At 44.3% G+C, this 22,071-nt stretch overlaps 2 protein-coding genes across 2 annotated transcripts; one reads left to right on the top strand and one right to left on the bottom strand.

The window, feature by feature from the left end:
- Nucleotides 1-1,131: 1,131 nt before the first annotated feature.
- POLR3D (RNA polymerase III subunit D) lies at nucleotides 1,132-17,179 on the top strand. Its single transcript, XM_083368713.1, has 9 exons — nucleotides 1,132-1,275; nucleotides 2,102-2,300; nucleotides 7,477-7,520; nucleotides 8,786-8,937; nucleotides 9,753-9,877; nucleotides 11,607-11,778; nucleotides 13,184-13,446; nucleotides 13,868-14,020; nucleotides 15,242-17,179. Exons 2-9 carry the CDS (start codon nucleotides 2,145-2,147, stop codon nucleotides 15,362-15,364), a joined length of 1,188 nt encoding a protein of 395 aa, XP_083224839.1. The 5' UTR covers nucleotides 1,132-1,275; nucleotides 2,102-2,144; the 3' UTR covers nucleotides 15,365-17,179.
- A 1,349-nt stretch (nucleotides 17,180-18,528) lies between these two features.
- LOC310644111 (profilin-2-like) lies at nucleotides 18,529-18,966 on the bottom strand (the record flags this gene model as incomplete). Its single annotated transcript, XM_083368883.1, has 1 exon — nucleotides 18,529-18,966. One exon carries the CDS (start codon nucleotides 18,964-18,966, stop codon nucleotides 18,529-18,531), a length of 438 nt encoding a protein of 145 aa, XP_083225009.1.
- Between the last annotated feature and the right edge of the window lie 3,105 nt (nucleotides 18,967-22,071).

Genomic DNA, 22,071 nt, shown 5'->3' with positions numbered 1-22,071 from the left:
CTAATGAGAAGGAAGGACTCACTGGAGAAGAGCCTAATGCTGGGAAAGATTGAGGGCAAGAGAAGAAGGGGACGACAGAGAATGAGGTGGCTGGATGGAGTCACTGAAGCAGAAGGTGTGAGCTTAAAGGGACTCCAGAAGATGGTAGAGGACAGGAAGGCCTGGAGGAACGTTGTCCATGGGGTCGCGATGGGTCGGACACAACTTCGCAGCTAACAACAACAACATTGCTATGAGTCAATAAATGTTCTATGAATGCAACCAGTGCTTTTTTTGTAAAAGAAAAAGGTTCCGGAACTCACACATGTTATACAACCTGCCTTGCCTACCCTTACAAGGTTCCATCCAAAAAAAGGTGCCGGAACTCCGTTCTGAGCGTTCTATGAGAAAAAAAGCCCTGAATGCAACATTTAATTTTCAATACTGTAAATATTGATAGAAATAATCCATACAAAGAAAAGCTGTTTTAGGATCCTCCATTATTTCTAAAAGTGGGTCTTTAGAGCAAAAAGTTTAAGTAAGACTGCTCTAAGCCATTCTTTGCTGAATGAGCTGCTGGTACCTGAACGAAGTCCAAAAATGAACCCATGAATCTGTTTATAACCCGCCACCTGACTTTGTCCAAAGCCCTAATCAAACAGAACACATTGCCCCTTTGGAGGTACATCCTATTAAATTTAATAGGACCTAAAAATGCAAAAATAACAATAGGGTGGGAAGTTATTGTTTTTACTCTTTGTATATCGGGCTTTTATTTTTGGTAAGCCGCTTAGGGTTACAGAAAGTGAGCGGGCGGCCATATAAATTCTCTAAATAAACAAGTAAATAAATAAAAATAGTAGAGCCAGGTAGAAGATTGGGTGTAGAGGACTGTACTAAATGCGTGCTTTGAATCATAGCGTCAATCATTTTCGCATTCCCTCCTCCGACCGGGATAACTCATTCTCAGTCATTCAACGCAACGTAGCTCAGCATCCGCCCGCGACAAAGATGGCGGTTTCCCTGCTGGCTTTCTCCCCCCCCCGCCTCAGAAGGGAGGGGCGGGGCGGAGAAGAAGCCATGCCCGCGACAAGCATGGCGGAATGCGGAATGCATTAAGGAATGGGGAACACGTGGGAGCGTGGGCCAAGATGGCGCCCGAACGGCGTGCGCATGCGCCCTGAGTGGATCCAGGTTTGCCGGCCCGGCGGAGAGGCCTGAACGGTCTGGGTAATCTCAAGCCGTCTTGCGTCGGCCGGGAGAGGAGAACGAGGCGAGGGGGCGCTTACGGAAAGGGTAAGGGCGGCGTGAACGGGAAGAGAGGGGAAGACACTGCCGAAACTCTTGCAGATAAGCCCGCAATGACCGGGGTGCGTGGGGGCGTGGACCTACATCCCTGGTGCTTCTCCTGGTGGCCTTCACTCCTTGCTATAGCCCAGGAGAGGCCTGGACCGTCTCTTTTCGGCGCTAGCCGGATGCGTGGGACGACGAGTCCCATTCTCTGCAGCGCCCTTCCCAAGTGTTGGGACCATTATGGCTCCCACTGTTCCCTATGCGGGGGTGGGGATGATGGGATCAGTAGTCCGTGGGGCTGGGGGCCCGAGGTGGGTTGGCACCATTCCCACGGGCAGAGTCGGCGCCCCGCACATTTCCTTGCCTTCAGAAGTTGTGGGTGCTTCAACACTTGAGGTTTTTTCTAAGAAGAGATTGGACAGCCACTTGTCAGAAATGATGTAGGGTCTCCTGCTTGGCGCAGGGGGTTGGACTAGATGACCTCCAAGGTACCTTCCAACTCTTGTTATTCTGTATAATTCCTCCAGAGGTCTCCCCTGTGTTCTCTCATGCGCTGGGTGGGCATCCTGAGAGGATGGCTGGTGTGAGTGAGATCACTGCAGGCAGCTGATCCCCAGGGAAAAAGCACAAGGAAGATGTGTGGGGTGTTGGCTGTGAACGTGGGAATGGTGCCCTGCCCCACAGATTACAGATCTCATCATCCCCAGCCCACACGGGGTACCGGTGGGGGCCGCAGTGGTCCCACACCTCAGAAAGGTGCTGCGGAGAATGAGATCCATGGTTCTACGTATCCGTGGGGCAACTGAAAAGTTTCATCTCTGTTTTAAAGGTCTTTTCAGCTAACTCTTCTTCTGTTTGGCGAGTCCTGCAAGATGTCTGAAGGAACTTCAAGTGGAGATCCCGAGAGTGCCCGGCCCACACTTCCTGCTGCTCGAGGATTAATAGGGAGAAGGACTCCTGCGCCAATCTCGGCAGGCCGCCTGCCCTCCATCCGCTCCCGAGATCTTACCCTTGGTGGGGTCAAAAAGGCAAGAGTCTCTTGCTAAGGAAGTATCTTGCAGCGTTATTAATTTTTTCCTTGGATGTAGTTAGTCTGTTTGGAGTTGTGGTAAATGCACCATGCCAAAAAATGGAGACCGTGAGTTCTAGTCTTGCTTGGGCACAAAGCCACCCGGATAATCTTGGCCCAGCCTCTCTCAGTCTTAGGGAGGAGGCAAAGGCAACTCCCTTCTGAAAAACCTTGCCAAGAAAATTACAGGGACTAGCAGTTGCCAAGAGTCGACACTGACCTAAGACACACGTTCTGAGATGGTATAGGTCAGGGGTAGGTAACCTTGGTGCTTTTATGACTGGTGGACTTCAACTCCCAGAATTGCTGGCTCAGGAATTCTGGGAGTTGAAGTCCACCAGTCATAAAAGCGCCAAGGTTGCCTACCCCTGGTATAGGTTCTTCTGCTTGAGCAGGGACGGGGGGGGGGGCTGGGGGCTGGGCTAGAAGACCTCCAAGATCCCTTCCAGCTCTATTGTAATCTCTATTCTCATTCGCACAATAGGATAAGTTATGGCTACCTCATTCATGGGCTTACTGTGCCTCCTTAGAAATTGTATAGGTTACAACCATTTGTTTAGTGACAATTCAAAGTTACAACAGCACTGAAAAGTGAAATATAATCATTTTTGCACACTTCACGACCATTGCAGCATCCCCATGATCACATGATTAAAATTTGGGTGTTGGCCCGCATTTATGATGGTTGCCATTCCTTGTCCCAGGTCTCAAGTGACTTGAGAGTTGATGAGTTATTTAGCTTAGAGAGACAATTCATCACCAAATCTCCATTCAGTGAAAAACTAGAATATTAAAGCTAAGCATGCTGACTTTTAATTACAAGATAAGGCCACTTCTTTTCAAGAAAAGCAGGATCTCTTTATTTCTAAATATGTGGCACAGATGTTTATCTGCATGTTCATAGATTGCTCTAGTTGGCAAAACACTTTTGGTCATTATTGAGCTAGAAGAGCAGAGAACCATGATGAATGTTAGTAATCATGACAGATGGGAAACTGCTGACTTTGGAGTTTTAATTCATTAAACATTGATCTCATTCAGTTTGGTAGCATCAATGTCAGTGAACTTTTTAAATATGTTGTTGTTGTTAGTTGCAAAGTCGTGTCCGACCCATCATGACCCTATGGACAACGTTCCTCCAGGCCTTCCTGTCCTCTACCATCTTCTGGAGTCCATTTAAGCTCATGCCTACTGCTTCAGTGACTCCATCCAGCCGCCTCATTCTCTGTCGTCCCCTTCTTCTATTGCCCTCAATCTTTCCCAGCATTAGGCTCTTCTCCAGTGAGTCCTTCATTCTCATTAGGTGCCCAAAGGATTTTAGTTTTAGCTTCAGGATCTGGCCTTCTAAAGAGCAGTCAGGGTTGATCTCCTCTAGGACTGACCGGTTTGATCACCTTGCAGTCCAAGGGACTCGCAGGAGTCTTCTCCAGCACCACAGTTCAAAGGCCTCCATTCTTTGGCGCTCAGTCTTTCTTATGGTCCAACTTTCACAGCCATATATTGCAACTGGGAAGACCATAGTCTTGACTATACGCACTTTTGTTGACAGGGTGATGTTTCTGCTTTTTAGTGTGCTGTCTAGATTTGCCATGGCTTTCCTCCCGAGGAGCAAGCATCTTTTAATTTCTTGGCTACAGTCCCCATCTGCAGTGATTTTGGAGCCCAAGAAAATAAAATCTGTCACTACCTCCATTTCTTCCCCATCTATTTGCCAGGAATTGAGAGGGCCGGATGCCCTGATCTTAATGTTTAGTTTCAACCCAAGTTTTGCACTCTCCTTCACTTGCAACAAGAGGCTCTTTAGTTCCTCTTCACTTTCTGCCATTAGAGTAGTATCATCTGCATATCTTACGTTGTTAATATTTCTTCCGGCAATCTTAATTCCAACTTTTGATTCATCTAGCCCTGCCTTTCTCATGTTGTGCTCTGCATATAAGTTAAATAGTCAAGCTGACAGTATACAGCCTTGCCGGACTCCTTTCCCAATTTTGAACCAATCAGTGCTTCCATGTCCAGTTCTTACTGTTGCGTCTTGGCCCGCATATAGGTTTCTCAAGGCTTTAGCATAGTCAATGAAGCAGAAGTAGATGTTTTTCTGGAACTCTCTAGCTTTCTCCATGATCCAGCGTATGTTGGCAGTTTGATCTCTAGTTCCTCTGCCTCTTCGAAATCCTGCCTGTACTTCTGGTAGTTCTCGATCTACATACTGCTGAAGTCTAGCATGTAGGATTTTAAGCATAACTTTACTAGCATGCGAAATGAGTGCAATGGTGCGATAGTTTGAACATTCTTTGGCACTGCCTTTCTTTGGAATTGGAATGTAAACTGATCTTTTCCAATCCTGTGGCCACTGTTGAGTTTTCCAAATTTGCTGGCAAATTGAGTGTAGCACTTTTACTGCATCGTCTTTTAAGATTTTGAATAGTTCAGCTGGAATACTGTCACCTTCACTAGCTTTGTTGTTGCTCAGCTTTTCTAAAGCCCACTTCACTTCACTTTCTAGGATGTCTGGCTCGAGGTCAGTGACCACCTCATTGTGATTATCAGGGACGTTAAGCTCATTCTTGTATAGTTCTGTGTAATTTTGCCACTTCTTCTTAATCTCTTCTGCCTCTGTTAGGTCCCTGCCATTTTGGTCCTTTATCATGCCCATTTTTGCATTAAACGTTCTCTTCATCTCTCCAATTTTCTTGAAAAGATCTCTGGTCCTCCCTATTCTATTGTTTTCTTCTATTTCTTTTCACTGTTCATTTAAGAAGGCATTCTTATCTCTTCTAGCTATTCTCTGGAATTCTGCATTTAGTTGGGCATATCTTTCTTTTTCTCCCTTGCCTTTCGCTTCCCTCCTTTCCTCAGCTATTTGCAAAGCTTCCTCAGACAGCCATTTTGCTTTCTTGCATTTCTTTTTCTTTGGGATGGTTTTGGTTGCTACCTGTTGTACAATGTTGCGAACCTCTGTCCATAGTTCTTCAGGCACCCTGTCTATCAGATCTAATTCCTTAAATCTATTTGTCACATCTAGTGTATATTCAACAGGGATATGATTTAATTCATACCTGACTGGCCTAGCGCTTTTCCCTACTTTCTTCAGTTTAAGCCTAAACTTTGCAACGAGAAGCTCATGGTCTGAGCCACAGTCAGCTCCTGGTCTTGTTTTTACTGACTGTGTAGAGCTTCTCCATCTTTGGCTGCAGAGCATATAGTCAATCTGATTTCTGTGTAGACCGTCTGGTGATGTCCATGTGTAGAGCCGTCTCTTGGGTTGTTGGAAAAGAGTGTTTGCTATGACCATCGTATTCTCTTGACAAAATTCTATCAGCCTGTGCCCTGCTTCATTTTGTACTCCAAGGCCAAACTTGCCTGTTATTCCAGTTATCTTTTGGCTTCCTACTTTAGCATTCCAATCCCCCATGACGATAAGGACATCATTTTTTGGTGTTAGTCTATAGGTGCTGTAGGGCTTCATAGAACCGCTCAATTTCATCCTCTTCAGCACCGGTGGTTGGGGCATAGACTTGGACTACTGTGATATTGAATGGTTTGCCTTGGATTCGAACTGAGATCATTCTGTCATTTTGAGGGTTGTATCCCAGTATTGCTTTTCCTACTCTTTTATTGACTATGAAGGCTACTCCATTTCTTCTGAGGGATTCTTGCCCGCAGTAGTATACCTGATGGTCATCTGAATTAAATTCACCCATTCCTGTCCATTTTAGTTCGCTGATACCTAAGATGTCGATGTTCAGTCTTGTCATCTCTTGTTTGACCACGTCCAACTTTCCTTGATTTATGAATCTTACATTCCAGGTTCCTATGGAGAAAAAAATCTTTACAGCATCGGACTTTCCTTTCACCACCAGACATATCCACAGCTGAGCGTCCTTTCGGCTTTGGCCCAGTCGCTTCATTCTCTCTGGCGCTACTAGTACTAGCCCTCTGCTCTTCCCCAGTAGCATATTGGATGCCTTCCGACCTGAGGGGCTCATCTTCCAGCGTCATATCGTTTTGACTTTGGGTACTGTCCATAGGGTTTTCATGGCAAAGATACTGGAGTGGGTTGCCATTTCCTTCTCCAGTGGATCACGTTTTGTCAGAACTCTCTGCTATGACCTGTCCGTCTTGGGTGGCCCTGCACGGCATAGCTCACAGCTTCATTGAATTACGCAAGCCCCTTCGCCACGACAAGGCAGTAATCCATGAAGGGGTTTTAAAAATAGAAACAGGCTATTCTCAGGATTCTAAATGTTCCTTTTGCTTCTTTGAATTGGTTATGCAATAAGCAAGCTATCTGGAGGATTGCGAAGTGGCTGCTTATGTTAAGGATATTTGATTCCATGTGTAAACATATTTTTGTGATAGAGAGTGGTTAATTTTACTTGATGTCTTCTGATGCTAGTATTCAAATATTTTGAGACGTTGGTATTTGTTTTGGAAAGAGAACAAAGAGAACATGTCCATTTTCAGTTGAACTGAAAGCGTAACTTGAAGCCAAGAGCTTAATACTGTAGTCATAAGGAATGCAAAATATTTGGGCCCCCAAATATTAAAACATTTTAAAAGAAATATTTTCTCCAAACAATGCAACTATGAAGAATGCTAAAAATATTCTCTTCCCACAGAAATGTGAGAATCTCAGTTATATTTATTAATTTTATAGTAAGCTACCTAGTGTCAAAGTGAGATGGGTAGTTATATAAATCAAATAAATATTGGAGTTTCAATTTTAGCACACTAAAATTGGTGGAGCAGTGGGCTAATGCCTCCTTAAGTAACATCAGGTGCCTGCAATTAGTGCAGGTTCGAGTCCCACCAGGCTCAAGGTTGACTCAGCCTTCCATCCTTCCGAGGTAGGTAAAATGAGGACCCAGATTGTTGGGGCCAATAAGCTGACTTTGTAATAATGCCGCTTGGGGGGTGTGTGAAAGCCCTAATAAGCAGGCATATACATAGAATGAAGGCTATTGCTAAGCACATTGAGTTGTGCTTCTTAGATTGTAAGCCGCCCTGAGTCTTCGGAGAAGGGCGGGATATAAATGGGATTAAAAAATTTTTAAAAATGTACTCTGAGGAATGTCATAAATAAAATATTGTGCCTAATCTATATTTGTTCTCTTGTCTCTTGTTTTTTTTTTTAGAAAACCTTTGCCCCTAACATTATTAGCAGGAAAATCAAAGAAGAGTAAGTTCCCTTTCAATGTTGTTTTCATGGAGTGTATTTATATGAAGGAATGCTTAATGCAATGAAGAACTGAGAAGATCTGTTTCAGCCTTAATCCGAAGTTATCCAATGAATCTACCTCCTGAGTTGCTATACTTTAACGTCATTTGTTCAACCTATAATTTTGCACTAAGGTGTTGTTTGGCTTATTTAGTCAACATTTCCTAAATTATTATTTGGGAAGAAATGAATATAATTTAAAATCATACTACCCCTGTCCTTACCAAAATGTAGTTCTTGTACTGTGCTCATCGGCTGTTTTGTCAGCTCTCTTTGAATAACATACCTGGTTGGGAGGAGTAGTTGTTATAGCGTGTTTCTCATTTGCCCAGGTAACCACTTGTTAATAAACAATTAAAACTACATGTTGATTTTGTGGAAAGATATATAGGCCTTTAGAATGCCCGTGTCTTTTTTTCACAAAAATCTGTTTTCTTCTTCTTTTCATTTATATATCCCAAAGCTTTTTTTTTTTTTCTTCAAACGACAACTAGACTTTGTTGGCGTTTTCTTTGAAAATGTTTCGTTTCTCATCCAAGAAGCTTCTTCAGTTCAGAATTGAAGAATCTTGGATGAGAAGCGAAATGTTTTCAAAGAAAACGCCAAGAAAATCCAGTTGCCTTTTGGGTGGGGGAAAAAAAAACCACCTTTGGGACAACCATGATTTGGATGATTGAGAATCTCTATAGATACTTTCATTTATATAGCTCTTTTCCTTTCCCTTCCCCCCCCCCCCCGCTGTCAACTGCCAGGTTCTTACTGCAACTATCAGCTATCTATCCATTCCCAACTCTTTATCTTTTGCTCTTTTAGCATGTCTGAAAGAGGTTCAGTCCTTATAAAGCTACAGGTATAATAATAATAATAATTATAATAATAATAATAATAATAATAATAATAATAATTATTATTATTATTATTATTATTATTATTATTATTATTATTATTATTATTATTATTATTATTATTTTATTTGTATACCGCCCTTCTACCGAAGGACTCAGGGCGGTGAACAGGGCAATATATACTAAAATGCAAAGATACAAAAATTTAAAAAAAAAGATTAAACATAAACATAATGCCCAATACAAACAACAATAAATACAGTAAAGGGCCTTAGGAAACTTCTGAATATTTTGGAACCTTTTGAATCCTAAAGACAAAGAGGTCTCTAGCTCTCATTGAGCAACTGATTACATATTTTCTGGTTTGTTTTTTCTGTTTAGGCCCAAGGAGGACCTTTCCGTCACAAAAGAGAAGAAGGACCGCGATCGAGATCGGCAGAGGGAAAGTCATGGACGCGGCAGAGGGAGGCCAGAAGTTATTCAGTCTCATTCCATCTTTGAGCAAGGCCCAGCAGAAATGATGAGGAAGAAAGGTTTGCGAATGATTGAAGTTGGGGCAGTCCAATGGCTACTGTTTGGGCTTTTTAATTTTCACTGTGAACTCATAAAGCTTTCCTTAAGACTCTTAGCCTGAGGGTTCCCACCCCACCAGCACCAGGCATTCCACTACGCAGGGTGAATCACGGTAGACTTGTAAAAATAGGATGGGATAAATGAGTAAAATTGGAATGTGCTGAATCTGATAGAAAGCTTGTAAGTAAGCTGCGATCAAGTACTTAGTGCATCTTGAGGGTTGGTGTAGAAGTCCTCACCATCAAAGCTGGTTGAGCAAGTCCATCAGAGATGGCAGTGTTCCGTGGCGGGTATTCGGGAGGAAGCGGACCAGATTCTCTGTGACATCAACTCTGGGTTTTTTGTTTGTTTGTAAAAGCTACCAGAAGGTGACAGGAAGCTAGGATAGGCCCAGTACTTAATTCGTACTTGGGTGAATGGGTGATGCTTCCCTGCCAAAAAACTCTTGGTCAAACAAGATATCTTGGTAAACTCTTAATCTTGCCTCCAGCATGTTGCATGAACAGAACTGTTCCATTGATCATAAATTAACCACACCTTTCTCCAGAATCCTCTTTTTCCTTATTCCTTCTCCCTGACTTTTCTTCTCTTTCCTCGTTTGCATAAACATGGATGTGTCCGCTGGTGATTCTAGTAAAGCTTTTTTGACTTACTTTTCATGAAATGTCTGGTTTGGGTGACTTGACCATCTAGGGTCTTCTTCTCAGCTGGCCACCATAAAGTTGCATTGTGAGATGTGCAACTTGCAGGGCTGTTATTCTTGCCTTCTGCGCAGGTACCTGGGATAAGTCTGTGGATATGTCTGATTTTGGCCCATCCCACATCATCAACATTAAGAAAGAGAAGAGGGAGACAGATGAAGAGACTAAGAAGATCTTGCGCATGTTGGAGAAAGACGATGTGAGTTTGAGAATGGCCACATTTGGAAGAACCATCCATAGACTGCCCAAATAATATGAACTTTATCATCATAGGACTCAGCCTCTAAGGCAATGGCCTCCATCCTTTTGGGCACCATGTACCAGTTTCGCAGAGAGTGGTTTTTTCACGGACGGGGCGTGGTTTCACACGTTGCCAGTATCCCACATGTGCAGGGATGGGGCTTCGCTTGCTTGTACAGTATGATTCCTCGCAGGCCGTGGGCTGGTGCGGGTCCATGGATAGGGGGGTTGGGGATCCCTGTTGTAAAACATTGATGGGCACTGTTGCTAAGTGGAATTGAGAGAGTGTGTCTGCGTGTGTGTGTACATACATACATACATATATATATATATATATATATATATATATATATATATATATATACATACATACATACATACATACATACATACATACATATACAAAGAGCAAGAGCCACATGCTTCTCCCAGAAGTAGGAAGCAGAAGCCTGATGATGACGGATGGGATTCCGTCGAAACGTTGCGCCTACACCTTTAATTCTACGCGGGGAAAAACCTCAGAAAACATATATATATATATATATATATATATATGGGACGTGGTGGCTCAGTGGGTTAGGATGCTGAGCTTGTTGATCAGAAGGTCGGCAGTTTGGCGGGTCGAATCCCGAGTGCCGCGTAACAGAGTGAGCGCCTGTTACTCGTCCCAGCTTCTGCCAACCTAGCAGTTCGAAAGCACATAAAAATGCAAGTAGAAAAATAGGGACCACTACGGTGGGAAGGTAACAGCGTTCCGTGCGCCTTTGGCGTCTAGTCATGCCGGCCACATGACCACGGAGACGTCCTCGGACAAGCGCTGGCTCTTCGGCTTTGAAACGGAGATGAGCACCGGACCCTAGAGTCGGAAACGACTAGCACGCATGTGCGGGGGAACCTTTACCTTTTTATATATATAAATAGGAATGTTTCAGTTCATTTTAATCAACATTTTGTGTTCATTTTTTTCATCTGTAGTTGTTTCTGCATCCCTTTGTGTTCTCCGCTGTAGGAACAAAAGGCAGGTTTAGGACGTTTGTACCTAGGGAAGCATTTCTCTGCACATTGATACGTTGCCAGTTGTTGATGAAAGACAGTCTCTAAACCCTGAATACAAGATCACCAAATGCACTTTCTTTGTTGTTGACATAACATGATATTCCCCCAACAAATTACCTGTAAGGGCTCGAAGTGAAAAAGGTGCAAAATGTTCAGCCTCAAAACAGTCCGAGCACATTTCATGAAATGTTTCGCTCTTAATTGTAAAACAAACTGGTTTGAACTTTTTGGCAAAGCGTTTCGAGCCAAGCCTGCCCAAAGCTCAGAAGGTGGTTTTGCATTTGCGGTGAGAGATTTCACAAACCTCTGTGCTGGGAACAGCCTAGGCCGCTCGAAGTAAGGCAGCCGTTCCCTCCACCAAGGAAGAACCCATTCTCACCTGACATTGGACCACAAACTACCTCAGCCGCCTTTATTGCTTGGTTGGCTTGTTCGTTCAATTCAGAGGCTGAGAGATTCCAGACAACTGGCCAGCTTAACATTAAAAAAACAAAAAACCTTAAGAAAGATTAGAAAAACTCCCAGATCATCATTGTCCAAAAAACGAGACTCGTGGGATAGCGTGTGAAATAGTCTCCGGAAATGTTCCTCTTCTTTAACCTGCCGTTTTCTCTTTCGTTCTTTGGTCCCAGTTCCTGGATGACCCAGGCTTGAAAAACGACATTCGAAACAAGCCAGTTCAGCTGCCTCTGGCGCATTCTGGTTGGCTTTTCAAGGAAGAAGGGGACGATCAAGAAGACGGCAAGCTATCGAACGCCGGCCGTAAAGAGGAGGGGCTGGAAACGGACGTATCTTCGGTGAAAGGTAGGTGGCTCACGCCGACTTGGAGCAGATGAGCCAGCAGATAAAAGTGGGCATTTTGCAACCCTGAAATGGTGTGAATTGTAATTTCCTGCAAGAAGAGAAGCGTTGGGGCCCGTGCCATGGTGAGAGATCACACGGGACAGACCATGAGATACGGCTGTAGTCATTTGGTGTGCTGGTCGCCAGAAGAAGCCCGGTGGCTGCTGTAGAAAACGGGATGCTGAACCAGCTGGACTCACGCTGCGATTGCGCAAGGCAAAGAGCAGTCATGTTGCGGCCGCTGTGCCAAAGGACAGTCACGCTGTCCTTCGCCTGCTTGTCTGCTTGCGATGCAGTTCATCGCAAGCGCGGTCTTCCGCTTCTTCCCAAGTGCATCTGGCGAGCTCTTAATATCTCCTCACGGCTTGCTATAAAAAATGGTCCTTACATATGTACAGGTAGTCCTCAACTTACAACGGTTCACTGAGTGACCGAAGTTACAAAGGCGCTGGAAAAAGTCACCTGCGACTGTTGACTTATGACAAGACCATTACGGCATCCCCAGGGTCATGAGATCAAAATTCAGGCGCTTTGGCAACCGACTCATATTTATGACGGTTGCAGTGTCCCGGGGTCACGTGATCACCTCTTGCAACCTTCTGACAAGGCCAGTGGGGACACCAGATTCCCTTAGCAAGTACGTGATGGATTTGACAACTGCAGGGATTCACTTAACCGGGAAAAGTCGTAAAATAGGGCAAAACTCACTTTTAACAAAGTCTCACGTAGCAACATGAACTTTGCGCTCAGTTGTGATCACAAGCTGAGGACCACCTGTCTATAGAGGAAGGAGAGTCCTGGCACAAAGCATAAGCACTGATGCTCCGCCTTTCAGATCTCAGTTGGCTGGAGCTTGCAGTGCATTGAGCTGGCAGTGTAGCTTTAGGACTGTGTAACAGCTCTAGTGATCCTGACTCTTTCTTTCTCCCTCCCTCTCCCTCCCCCCTCTCCCTCTCTCTCCTCCCCCCCTCTCCCTTCCTCTCTCCCTCCCCCGTCTCCCTCTCCACCCTCTCCCTCCCTCCCTCCCCCCTCTCTCCCTCTCCCCCTCTCCCTCCCCCCTCTCCCTCTCCCCCCTCTCTCCCCTCTCCCCCCTCTCTCCCTCCCCTCTCTTCCTTCCCCCTCCCCCTCCCTCCCCTCCCTCTTTCCCTTCCCCCTCCCTCCCTCCCCTCTCTCCCTCTCTCTCCTCCCCCCTCTCCCTCCCCCGTCTCCCTCTCCCCCATCCCCCCTCTCCCTCCCTCCCCCCTCTCTCTCCTCCCTCTCCCTCCCCCTCTCCCTCTCCCCCCTCTCTCCCCTCTCCCCCCTCTCTCCCTCCCCTCTCTTCCTCCCCCCTCCCCCTCCCTCCCCCCCCTCTCTCTCTCTCTGTCAGTGAAAGAAGAACCCCATGACGAAGAGGAGACGCCCTGTGCCCAGGCTCCAGCACCCACAAAAACCCCTCCCCCGTTCCCTCATGATGTCTCCCTTGCGGAGCTGCTGCCGAGGTTGAGTCTCTCCAAGGAGGAGGATTTGCTCTTCCTGCAGCTGCCAGACACGCTCCCGGGACAGCCGCCCACGCAGGACACGAAGCCGCTGAAAACGGAAGTGCAGAACGAGGATGGGCAGATGATGGTGATAAAGCAGGAGAAGACCCAGGTGCTGCTCCTGCGGAAACAAGCGGCGGGGATCCGCAGATGCCGCTGCTGCTGCTGCGACGCATGTGGCATTGATGGCCGCAAAGGGAGACCTGGACGTCTTGTCTGAGGCCGGCCTTTCTGTAGAACGTTGGGATGGGATGGCAATGCTTGAACCTAAAAGCTTTTCCCAGAGTTGGGTTTTTTTTATCAGCATAATTATCCTACAATGAGTGGAAGCTAAAGAAGCTTTCCCCCCCCCCCAAAAAAAATGAATTTTCCTGCTTTGCTTCTGTACGACTCTTGGCATTCAGCTCGCCTTGTCCGGGCACAGAAAATAGGATTGTCATTATATTTTAAGGGAGAGCTGGAAGGGAGTTTCCGCACGCTCTAGTCTTGATTCCTTCCTCAGCTCCTAAACTTGTCCCCTTCTGCTCTTCCAGGAGGCCAAGGAAGCGGAGAATACTTGCACCCTGGAGGACCTCTCGGAAGGGCAAGTGGGGAAGTTGCTGATCCGCAAGTCAGGGAAAGTGCAGCTTGTTCTTGGCCAAGTGACTCTCGATGTAACCACGGGGACACCGTGCTCTTTTCTTCAGGTATGCCTCCTCTGGTGGGCCGTGGACGTGGCTGCCCTTCAAAGGCCGTTTCGGACAAGAAGGATTCTGGGAATAGCAACGGCAAGAAACAAGCAGCTGTTAAAGGGCTGGTGTGACACCTCGCCCCAAATGCTGCAGTCAAACTGCTGCTGGTTTGGGAATATTCGTGCGCTCAGAGCGTGCTCTTGGCTTAGGGACTTCACAGCCCTGAAGACTGATGGGAGAATCTTCACGGATATATCCTATTTGGCCCCATGCTCTTCCAGCTGGCACCAGGTAGCCCCGAGCTGTCTGTAGGTTTTCCACAAGGCATCTGTTTCAGTCAGGTGTCCAACCTTGGCGACTTTTAAGACCTGTGGACAGAGCATGGCTGGCTTGGGGATTCTGGGAGTTGAAGTCCACAGGTCTTCAAAGTTGCAGAGGTTGGACATCCCTGGTTTAAGCAGACAGCTTGAAAACAGAGAGAAACCGTATGTATGCATGCCAATAGCCTTAAAAAAAAAGCTATGCACTAGTGGATGAGCAGTGATGACGGCTCCTTGCTCAAAGTCAGCATGGTGCCAAAACTGGGTCCGGATCAGCAAGAAAAATGTATGGAATGCTCAGGGATCAAAATATCTGGATAAATTGCTAAGATTGAGAAATGATGGTCTAGATCACGGGTAGGCAACCTCGGCTCTTTTATGACTCATGGACTTCAACTCCCAGAATTCAATTCTGGGAGTTGAAGTCCATGAGTCATAAAAGAGCCGAGGTTGCTTACCCCTGGTCTAGATTAAGGAATAATTAAGTCTTGCTGGCATGGAAAAGGAGTGAGGAGTTAAACAAGTATTCTTGTTTATTATTATTATTATTATTATTATTATTATTATTATTATTATTATTATTATTATTATTATTATTTTAAAATTGATATTATCAGTCCCAAGCTTTCAGGATAGAGCAGGTTTTTGTTTTTGTTTTGTTTGGCTCTGGCCTAATTTAAATGACTGGGAATTGTTTATATTTTTAAAGGGCTTTTGCAGGGGGGGAAATTGGCAGATAGAGTACCTGACCGAGGCCTCCTACGGAGTGGTTTATGCTGACACTCAAAATCTGTTTCACGAAATCTCTCGCTACTTCAGACCTGGAAAGGTTTCCTCGGTTAGATCTTGACGCTTATTTACTTTTTACTCTGGGGAAGCTTTGGAGTAATTGTTCTTTTCTCTTGGTCTTGCAAAGGAGCTGGTGTCAGTCAGCATTGGGGACAATCGGAGTGGCGAGATGATTGTCTTGGGCCATGTGAAGCACAAGCTGGTTTGTGCTCCAGATTTTGAGAGCTTGCTGGCATACAAGCATCGATAGAATGCTACTGGAAGGCTCTTTGCCGGAGCAGCCGGTTGTTCTGCCTAGCAACAATGATTTTGGGCTCTCCAAAAGTGCCTCTTCTTCCTACGTTGATGAAGACAGAAGCGTTTCTAGGAAGACAGCTAGAAGAGATTGGCAACGATCACGGGAATGAGACTGACCAACGTCTTCTGTTGGAGATGATCTGGCGCTCTAGAATCTCTGAAGTTAGGGCAAAGGGGTCCCAACCCAAGGACTTGCTGCATCCTTCCTCCCAGTTCCATACAGGATGTGACCTGCACCCTTGTAATGACTTTAATAACTTAATTGCGCACACCACCCGGTGATATTATCCCCAAGAGAGATTGGAAAGATGTGAGCCTTGGAGCCAAGATTGCCTGTTTGGCAGCTGTTTCCTGCAGACGCTAGAGAAGATGTCATCATTCCAAACATCTGTAGGAGATTGTACAATGATGCCTTTTCTCTTTTGCCTTCCAGATCTTACCTACCACACACACTGCAGTAGGAGAAAAGGTGTGAGGGGTTGGGGAAGACACATTAGACCGTCTCTTTGGCAATGAGATACCCCGTACACCTCTGTTGTCCAGAACATCAGCAGGCTTCTTTTTATAAATGTAGAAGGGAAAGAGAAACACCTTGCGCTTTTAATCTGGCTTTCACTCCCTCTACTTGGAGGGGCCAAGCATCGCTGTACTTGTTGTCCTCACTGAAAGATCCCTGTGGTGGTAGGAGTGATGAGAAGTGCTGGGTGGTAGTTCCTCTGTCTCTCAACAAGGGATCAGTTTTGTCATCAGAAAAGCTTATTCTGACCATTATAGCCAGAATTGTTCTACCCACACTTCTGTCTGTCTCTCTTTCTCTGTCTCTCTTTCTCTGTCTCTCTTTCTCTGTCTCTCTGTCTCTGTCTCTCTTTCTGTCTGTCTGTCTGTCTGTCTGTCTGTCTGTCTGTCTCTCTCTCTCTCTCTCTCTCTCTCTCTCTCTCTGTTTCTCTGTCTCTCTCTGTCTGTCTCTGTCTCTGTGTCTGTCTGTCTCTCTGTCTCTGTGTCTGTCTGTCTCTCTCTCTCTCTGTCTCTGTGTCTGTCTGTCTGTCTCTCTCTCTCTTTCTCTTCTCTCTCTCTCTCTCTCACACACACACACACACCTCTGTTGAATTCAATGCTCTGGCTTGAAATGATTTTCCTTTCACACACTACCTTGGACTTTGGACATGATCACAAGAAAGTTGTGATTTACTTCCCTTTGTTATCTTGCGTGGCTAAAGAGGACAATTAAGTGTTTAAAGATTTTTACAGAGCAGCAGTTTAAAGTATTTATTTTGCTCGGGGTTTTGTTCTTTACAGCAACTGGGACATCATAAATCTGAGAAAGCTCACAGTAGCATTTACTACAAAGATTAGTCCTCTGTTGAAGCATTTTTTTTTCCAACTGGGTACCTTTATTTGATCTTGGCTAAGGAAAATTGGGAGAGAGCAACAACTCCATGGTCAAGTTGGCATTTATTTATCATCTGTATATCTGTAAATAAAAGTGGACTAGAATGATTGTGTGTGTACAGCCCAAGGAATCTGAATACGTTTGCACTTTGAAGCTACGAAGGAAGGAAACGGGAAAGACATTTTCACCTCACCTGTCACTGGACACCTAGGCAGTACAGTAAGATTTGACATTATTTGTCAAGTGCCTGGGAAATCAGGGGATTCGGGTGGTTCAAAGGTGTACAAAGATTTATTGTAAGCTTAAACTACAAGAATCTGGCCAACTAAGGGTCAGTGGAAATGAGCGGCAGATGAGAATAAAAGGAATTCAAGCTGGGCTGGACTTAGATCTTTTGTGGGTATGCAGAGACTCATGACTTATGATGTGTTTGACCCCTGCCTCGGGCTCAGCCTGGTCATCTACAATATTCCTTATGAAGAGAACAACATAAGGCAGCATGTTAACCATGTGCAAATATTAATTGATTGAAACTGACAGAGAATATGGCGCTCATAGGGAAAGCAGCTTTTGGACAGGAGTGAGAAATATTTTGTGATCATTGGGGGAAAAAAGAGATAACTAGTGGAGTCGAAAAAAGAGGAGTAGTAACTCATGAGAATCAAAAAGTGCCTGTCCCAGCTGCTTATATATATAAAAAAAGGTATTATATGGAGCTTTTTTTCTACCTTTCAGAATCAGAAATGTATTTTTTATCAGTGGATGTTTTATTTAGCTTGATTACAGAAGGCAATATTAACACAGTAGACCTCCATGTTTCCTGAGTCAGCCGGGCCGTTGAAGTCTTAACGAACCTGGGGTAAACTAGACCGAGCAAGGCTGTTTTAATGGAAACCACACTTTGCAATTAATTTAGCAATTGTAGCTAAGAGATAAACCAGTGTCCTTTACAGGCTTCCTCTACACCTCTGCTGATATTTTTTATTGATATCTGGCAATGAGAACTCAGGTTTCCTTGAATGAAGAGGCCTAAGGAAGAAAAATCCAATAAATAAGAGCCTTCTTACCAGCATAGATGTAGAATTAAATCATTTCCCTTTGCAAAGTCCCGTTTATTTATTGCATTTTAAACTGCCCACCAACAATAAGCCTTAGCGGATATCCAGAGTAGAATTAAGGAAATTACAAAGCAAGATAGAAGAAAACTGCAAATCAAGATTATAGGCTGCAAAATAACTAATTTTGGGGGGAAAATCTCTTTATAAATGTTTTAAGAAAGCCTACTAATCAAACAGCTGGCCGCATCAGAAGTAGAAATCGAAGCAGTCAGGCATGGATTTAAAAAGTGTTTGCGTACTGTATATGGGTAGGAGCAGAAGATCTGTGGGGTAAATCCAGGGTGGTCTCTAGGAAACAGAATTGCTGAGGATGAAAAGTGAACAGATTCAAGACATTCTTGGAAAGACTCGGTCATTAGTAGGACCTCACAGAAAGCTGCTCCTGCTTCCAGATGGAAATTTATTCTGACGTGCTCATTCAAAGATGGGAGTTTTAAGATCAGGTCTGAAGCATCAATCCCACTGGACGTGGACTTTCTTAGAAGTCACCAGGATCCTCCTGTCCTGCGTGTTCTTCCACAGGACGGAAAGAAAAATGTCATCCTTTGCATGCTGGACTGGTAAAAGAGGGGCCCATAGCTGATACGATGGTAGAAGCTTGTTGCGTATTTATTGGCGTAAACGCTCTTGGATGTACTTTGCTGTCTGGAAGGCTTTGAGATTCAATGTCCCTCCCTGAATCCCTTGCATGCCAATCAGGATTAGGCAAATCGGGTTAACCAGGACCACAGTGATGGCATGGGTGCAGCTGTCCTTCTTGTCCCCACGGTAGACCTTGGTTCGGAGATCCATCGTGTGCTGTTGGGCGTCAGTATACAGATTGTCTCGTATGACCAGACATTTGTGGCCACCCAGGGTCAAACCCTGAGTGAGGAGTATGTTTCTGTTGCAACCCAGGAGAGCTTGGATTTCTGGTTTGGTCATTCTGGACAAGATGCCACCTTGGTGGGCACGCAAGACCTGCTGTTGTGCTACGGAGATAACTGCGGCATCGCAGCACAACCCGTCTCTCATGAAATTGTTGATACACCCTTGCCAAGAAGTCATTTGGCGATTTGGGGAGCCTTGCCTTTAAAGACACCTTGTAGCCGCTTTGGAAAAAGCCAGGACGCCTTTTTCAGACAGGCCAATTTGGCTCTTCTGAAACCAAGTCTGGGTGGTTGGTTGGAAATCTTAACTTCCCTCCGTCACTCGATATACCTGGCCCTAAGAAGATGAAATATTTCAGGCTCAAACAAGATAACGGCTGCTTGCTGAGTCTATTTCCATGCGCTGTTGATGGACGTACCGTATGTCAAAAATAACTGGCAATCAAGTTTTAGGACACAAACCCTTCAGCGGCTACTTAGTCTTTTCCTGTGTTGTCTTGGCTACAACTACTCGGCATCCCTTCACAGGTTCCAAGCTCTTCGTTCTAGAACCCTGACAGCACTACCCATGTTTCTTGTGATGTCATAATGCATCTTTTCCTGGAGGAATCGAAACAGCTCAATTTGCTTTATGTGGACGGCTTGCATATCCCATCATACTTTTAACTAACAGTCATAGTTTTTGTTTGGGTCTGCATCTGATAGTATACAAGTTACAAAATTATCCTTTTGAACCAGAAGACTTAGGATCAAGACGGGTTCCCTCAAATACACGGGTATTGGAATCGTGATTGTTGGGATTCCCACATCAAGGCTACGAAGCACGCTTGGGTTCCCAATCGCCTATTAATTGCTATTGTTGGGATTTTAACTGAAGTTGGTTTATTGTTTCTTCATTTTTTTAAAATAAATAATAATAATTTAGCCACCAGAGTTGCATTGTTCCAGGTTGGGTGAGACCATGTAAGTTTCATAAATAAATATTCAGGCGGGCAGGCAGGCCTTTTGAAAAGCTCCTTTTTCTGGACCAAGTTCTACCTTGCAGCATGTTACAACCACAGTTCCCCAGCCGCTTTCTTTAAGTGGAATTTATTTTTATTTTTTTATTTTATTTTAATTCCATTTATATCCCGCCCTTCTCTGAAGACTCAGGGCGGCTTACAAGCTTAGCAGTAGCCTTCATTCTATGTATATGCCTGCTTATTAGGGCTTTCATACACCCCCCAAGCGGCATTATTACAAAGTCAGCTTAATTGCCCCCAACAATCTGGGTCCTCATTTTACCTACCTCGGAAGGCTTCGGGAAAGGGCGGTATATAAATATAATAAAATAAAATAAAATAAATAAATGGAAGGCTGAGTCAACCTTGAGCCTGGTGGAATGCGAACCTGCACTAATTGCAGGCAGCTGGTGTTACTTAAGGAGGCATTAGCCCACTGCTCCACCAAGGCTCTATTTAGAATTTAGGATTGCTTCTATGATGGTGTGTTCCTGGCTCTGTCTTTGGTGGTTTGGTGGTTTTAGCAGGGTTTGGGCTCAAGCCCCCAAAGGAACTGAGTCTTCTCAACTTGAAACCCAAATATAAGAGTGGCAAGCACATTGGCCCAGTATATTCTGCAAAAACCTGGTATTTGGCAGCCTTTCACCTGCAGAGCAGGCTGAATTTCAGGCAAAAAGGTAAAAAAGGAAATACTTTCCCCAAATGCTCAGGCCAGACTCTACTTACAACTTCTGGCCAGGAGATGGCAGCAAACGACCACCAATGAAGCTCAAATTCAGAACTTGGGAACAGAAGAAAAAAAAGCCTTTAGGAGGAAATCAAGTGTTCTCATCCTTGTATCAGCGACTTCTCGTTTTCTTCTACTCGAGAGCAGGTAAGTTACTTAACTTCTTTTCTGGGCTCCCCAGAGCCATCTCTGACCGCCCTTTAAGAAGGCGGTTCACATGATTTCCTGCATTTTGAAGTGGAAAAATCTTCAAATACTGCGTTGTAAGATGTACTCTCCAAATAATAATAATAATTAAAAAAAACTTGGGCTGTGTTAAATTCTGTTTCTGGTTGGGAAAAAAGCAGAAGCAGTGATTGGAACATTTAGCTGAGGCTTAGTGGACCCTGCAAAACTTAAGAGGCATTCTAGAAGAAGTGAAAACTCCAGAATAATTGAAATTATTCACCTTGCGCACATACAGGCGAACACGCAAAGTCACAGGCAAGTAAAACTTCAACGTAATCAGCTTAGAATTGAAACCGGATTATTTTGATGTGAGTTGTGGCAGTCCTTTTTCAACATTACACCCAGCTACAGATTTAAGAAGTGAAAAAAAATTGTGTCGGTAATATTTCTTTTCCAAATTATAATTAACATTGACAGAATATTTTTCTTTTTTCTTTTTTTTTTGCCCTCAATATTCTAAGGGATTTAATAGACTTAATATTTTTACACATATTATACAAACATCAATGTATGGAAACAATACAATGTGCTAAGATTTATCCCAGCATAAAAAAGGAGAAAAAATTACGAACTTTCCAATGCTTACATATGAAGAATGATAAATTGGAAATCACCTCTCAGTGAAGTAGGATTTATCTGCCCTGATGTTTCTATTATATCTTAGCTTTTCATTGTTGCTGTTTGCTAGTCCATTGCCTAGCCAACCCAGAGTCACCTTGTTGGGGACGGGCGATATAGTAATTTAATAAACAAACAAAATCTATTTCATGTCTGAAAACGATAAATAAATGTGCTTTGAATGTAATAATAATAATAATAATAATAATAATAATAATAATAATAATAATAATAATATAAAGTTGGAAGGGACCTTGGAGGTCATCTAGCCCAACCCCCTGCTCAGGCAGGAAACCCTATACCATTTCAGACAAATGGCTGTCCAGTCTCTTCTTAAAAACTTCCAGTGTTGGAGCATTCATCGCTTCTGGAGGCAGGTTGTTCCACTGGTTAATTGTTCTAACTGTCAGGAAGTTTCTCCTTAATTCCAGGTTGCTTCTCTCCTTGACTAGTTTCCATCCGTTGCTTCTTGTCCTGCTTCCAGGTGCTTTGGAGAATAGCTTGACTCCCTCCAAACAGCCTGAGTTTTAGGCCAGCCATTTGAAGCACATTTATTTTTAAAGAGCAACTTCAGGAAATATAGAAGTGAGTATAAAAGCTGCCAATTGAAATTCTGATACAGTAGTACCTTAGTATCCATTGTTAATTGGTTCTGGGAGGTGTGATGAGTATTAAAAACAATTTTTCCCCTTAAGAAATAATGTAGTGA

This window comes from Vipera ursinii (assembly GCF_947247035.1).
Source record: "Vipera ursinii genome assembly, chromosome: 8".
Lineage (NCBI taxonomy): Eukaryota > Metazoa > Chordata > Lepidosauria > Squamata > Viperidae > Vipera > Vipera ursinii.
This window is presented reverse-complemented; position numbering and strand designations above follow the sequence as displayed.

Coding starts and splice junctions, on each gene's coding strand:
- POLR3D (XM_083368713.1), top strand. CDS start 2,145: ATGTCTGAAGGAACTTCAAGTGGAGATCCCGAGAGTGCCCGGCCCACA. Junction 8,938..9,752: donor AGAAATGATGAGGAAGAAAG/GTTTGCGAATGA, acceptor CCTTCTGCGCAG/GTACCTGGGATAAGTCTGTG. Junction 13,447..13,867: donor TAAAGCAGGAGAAGACCCAG/GTGCTGCTCCTG, acceptor CTGCTCTTCCAG/GAGGCCAAGGAAGCGGAGAA.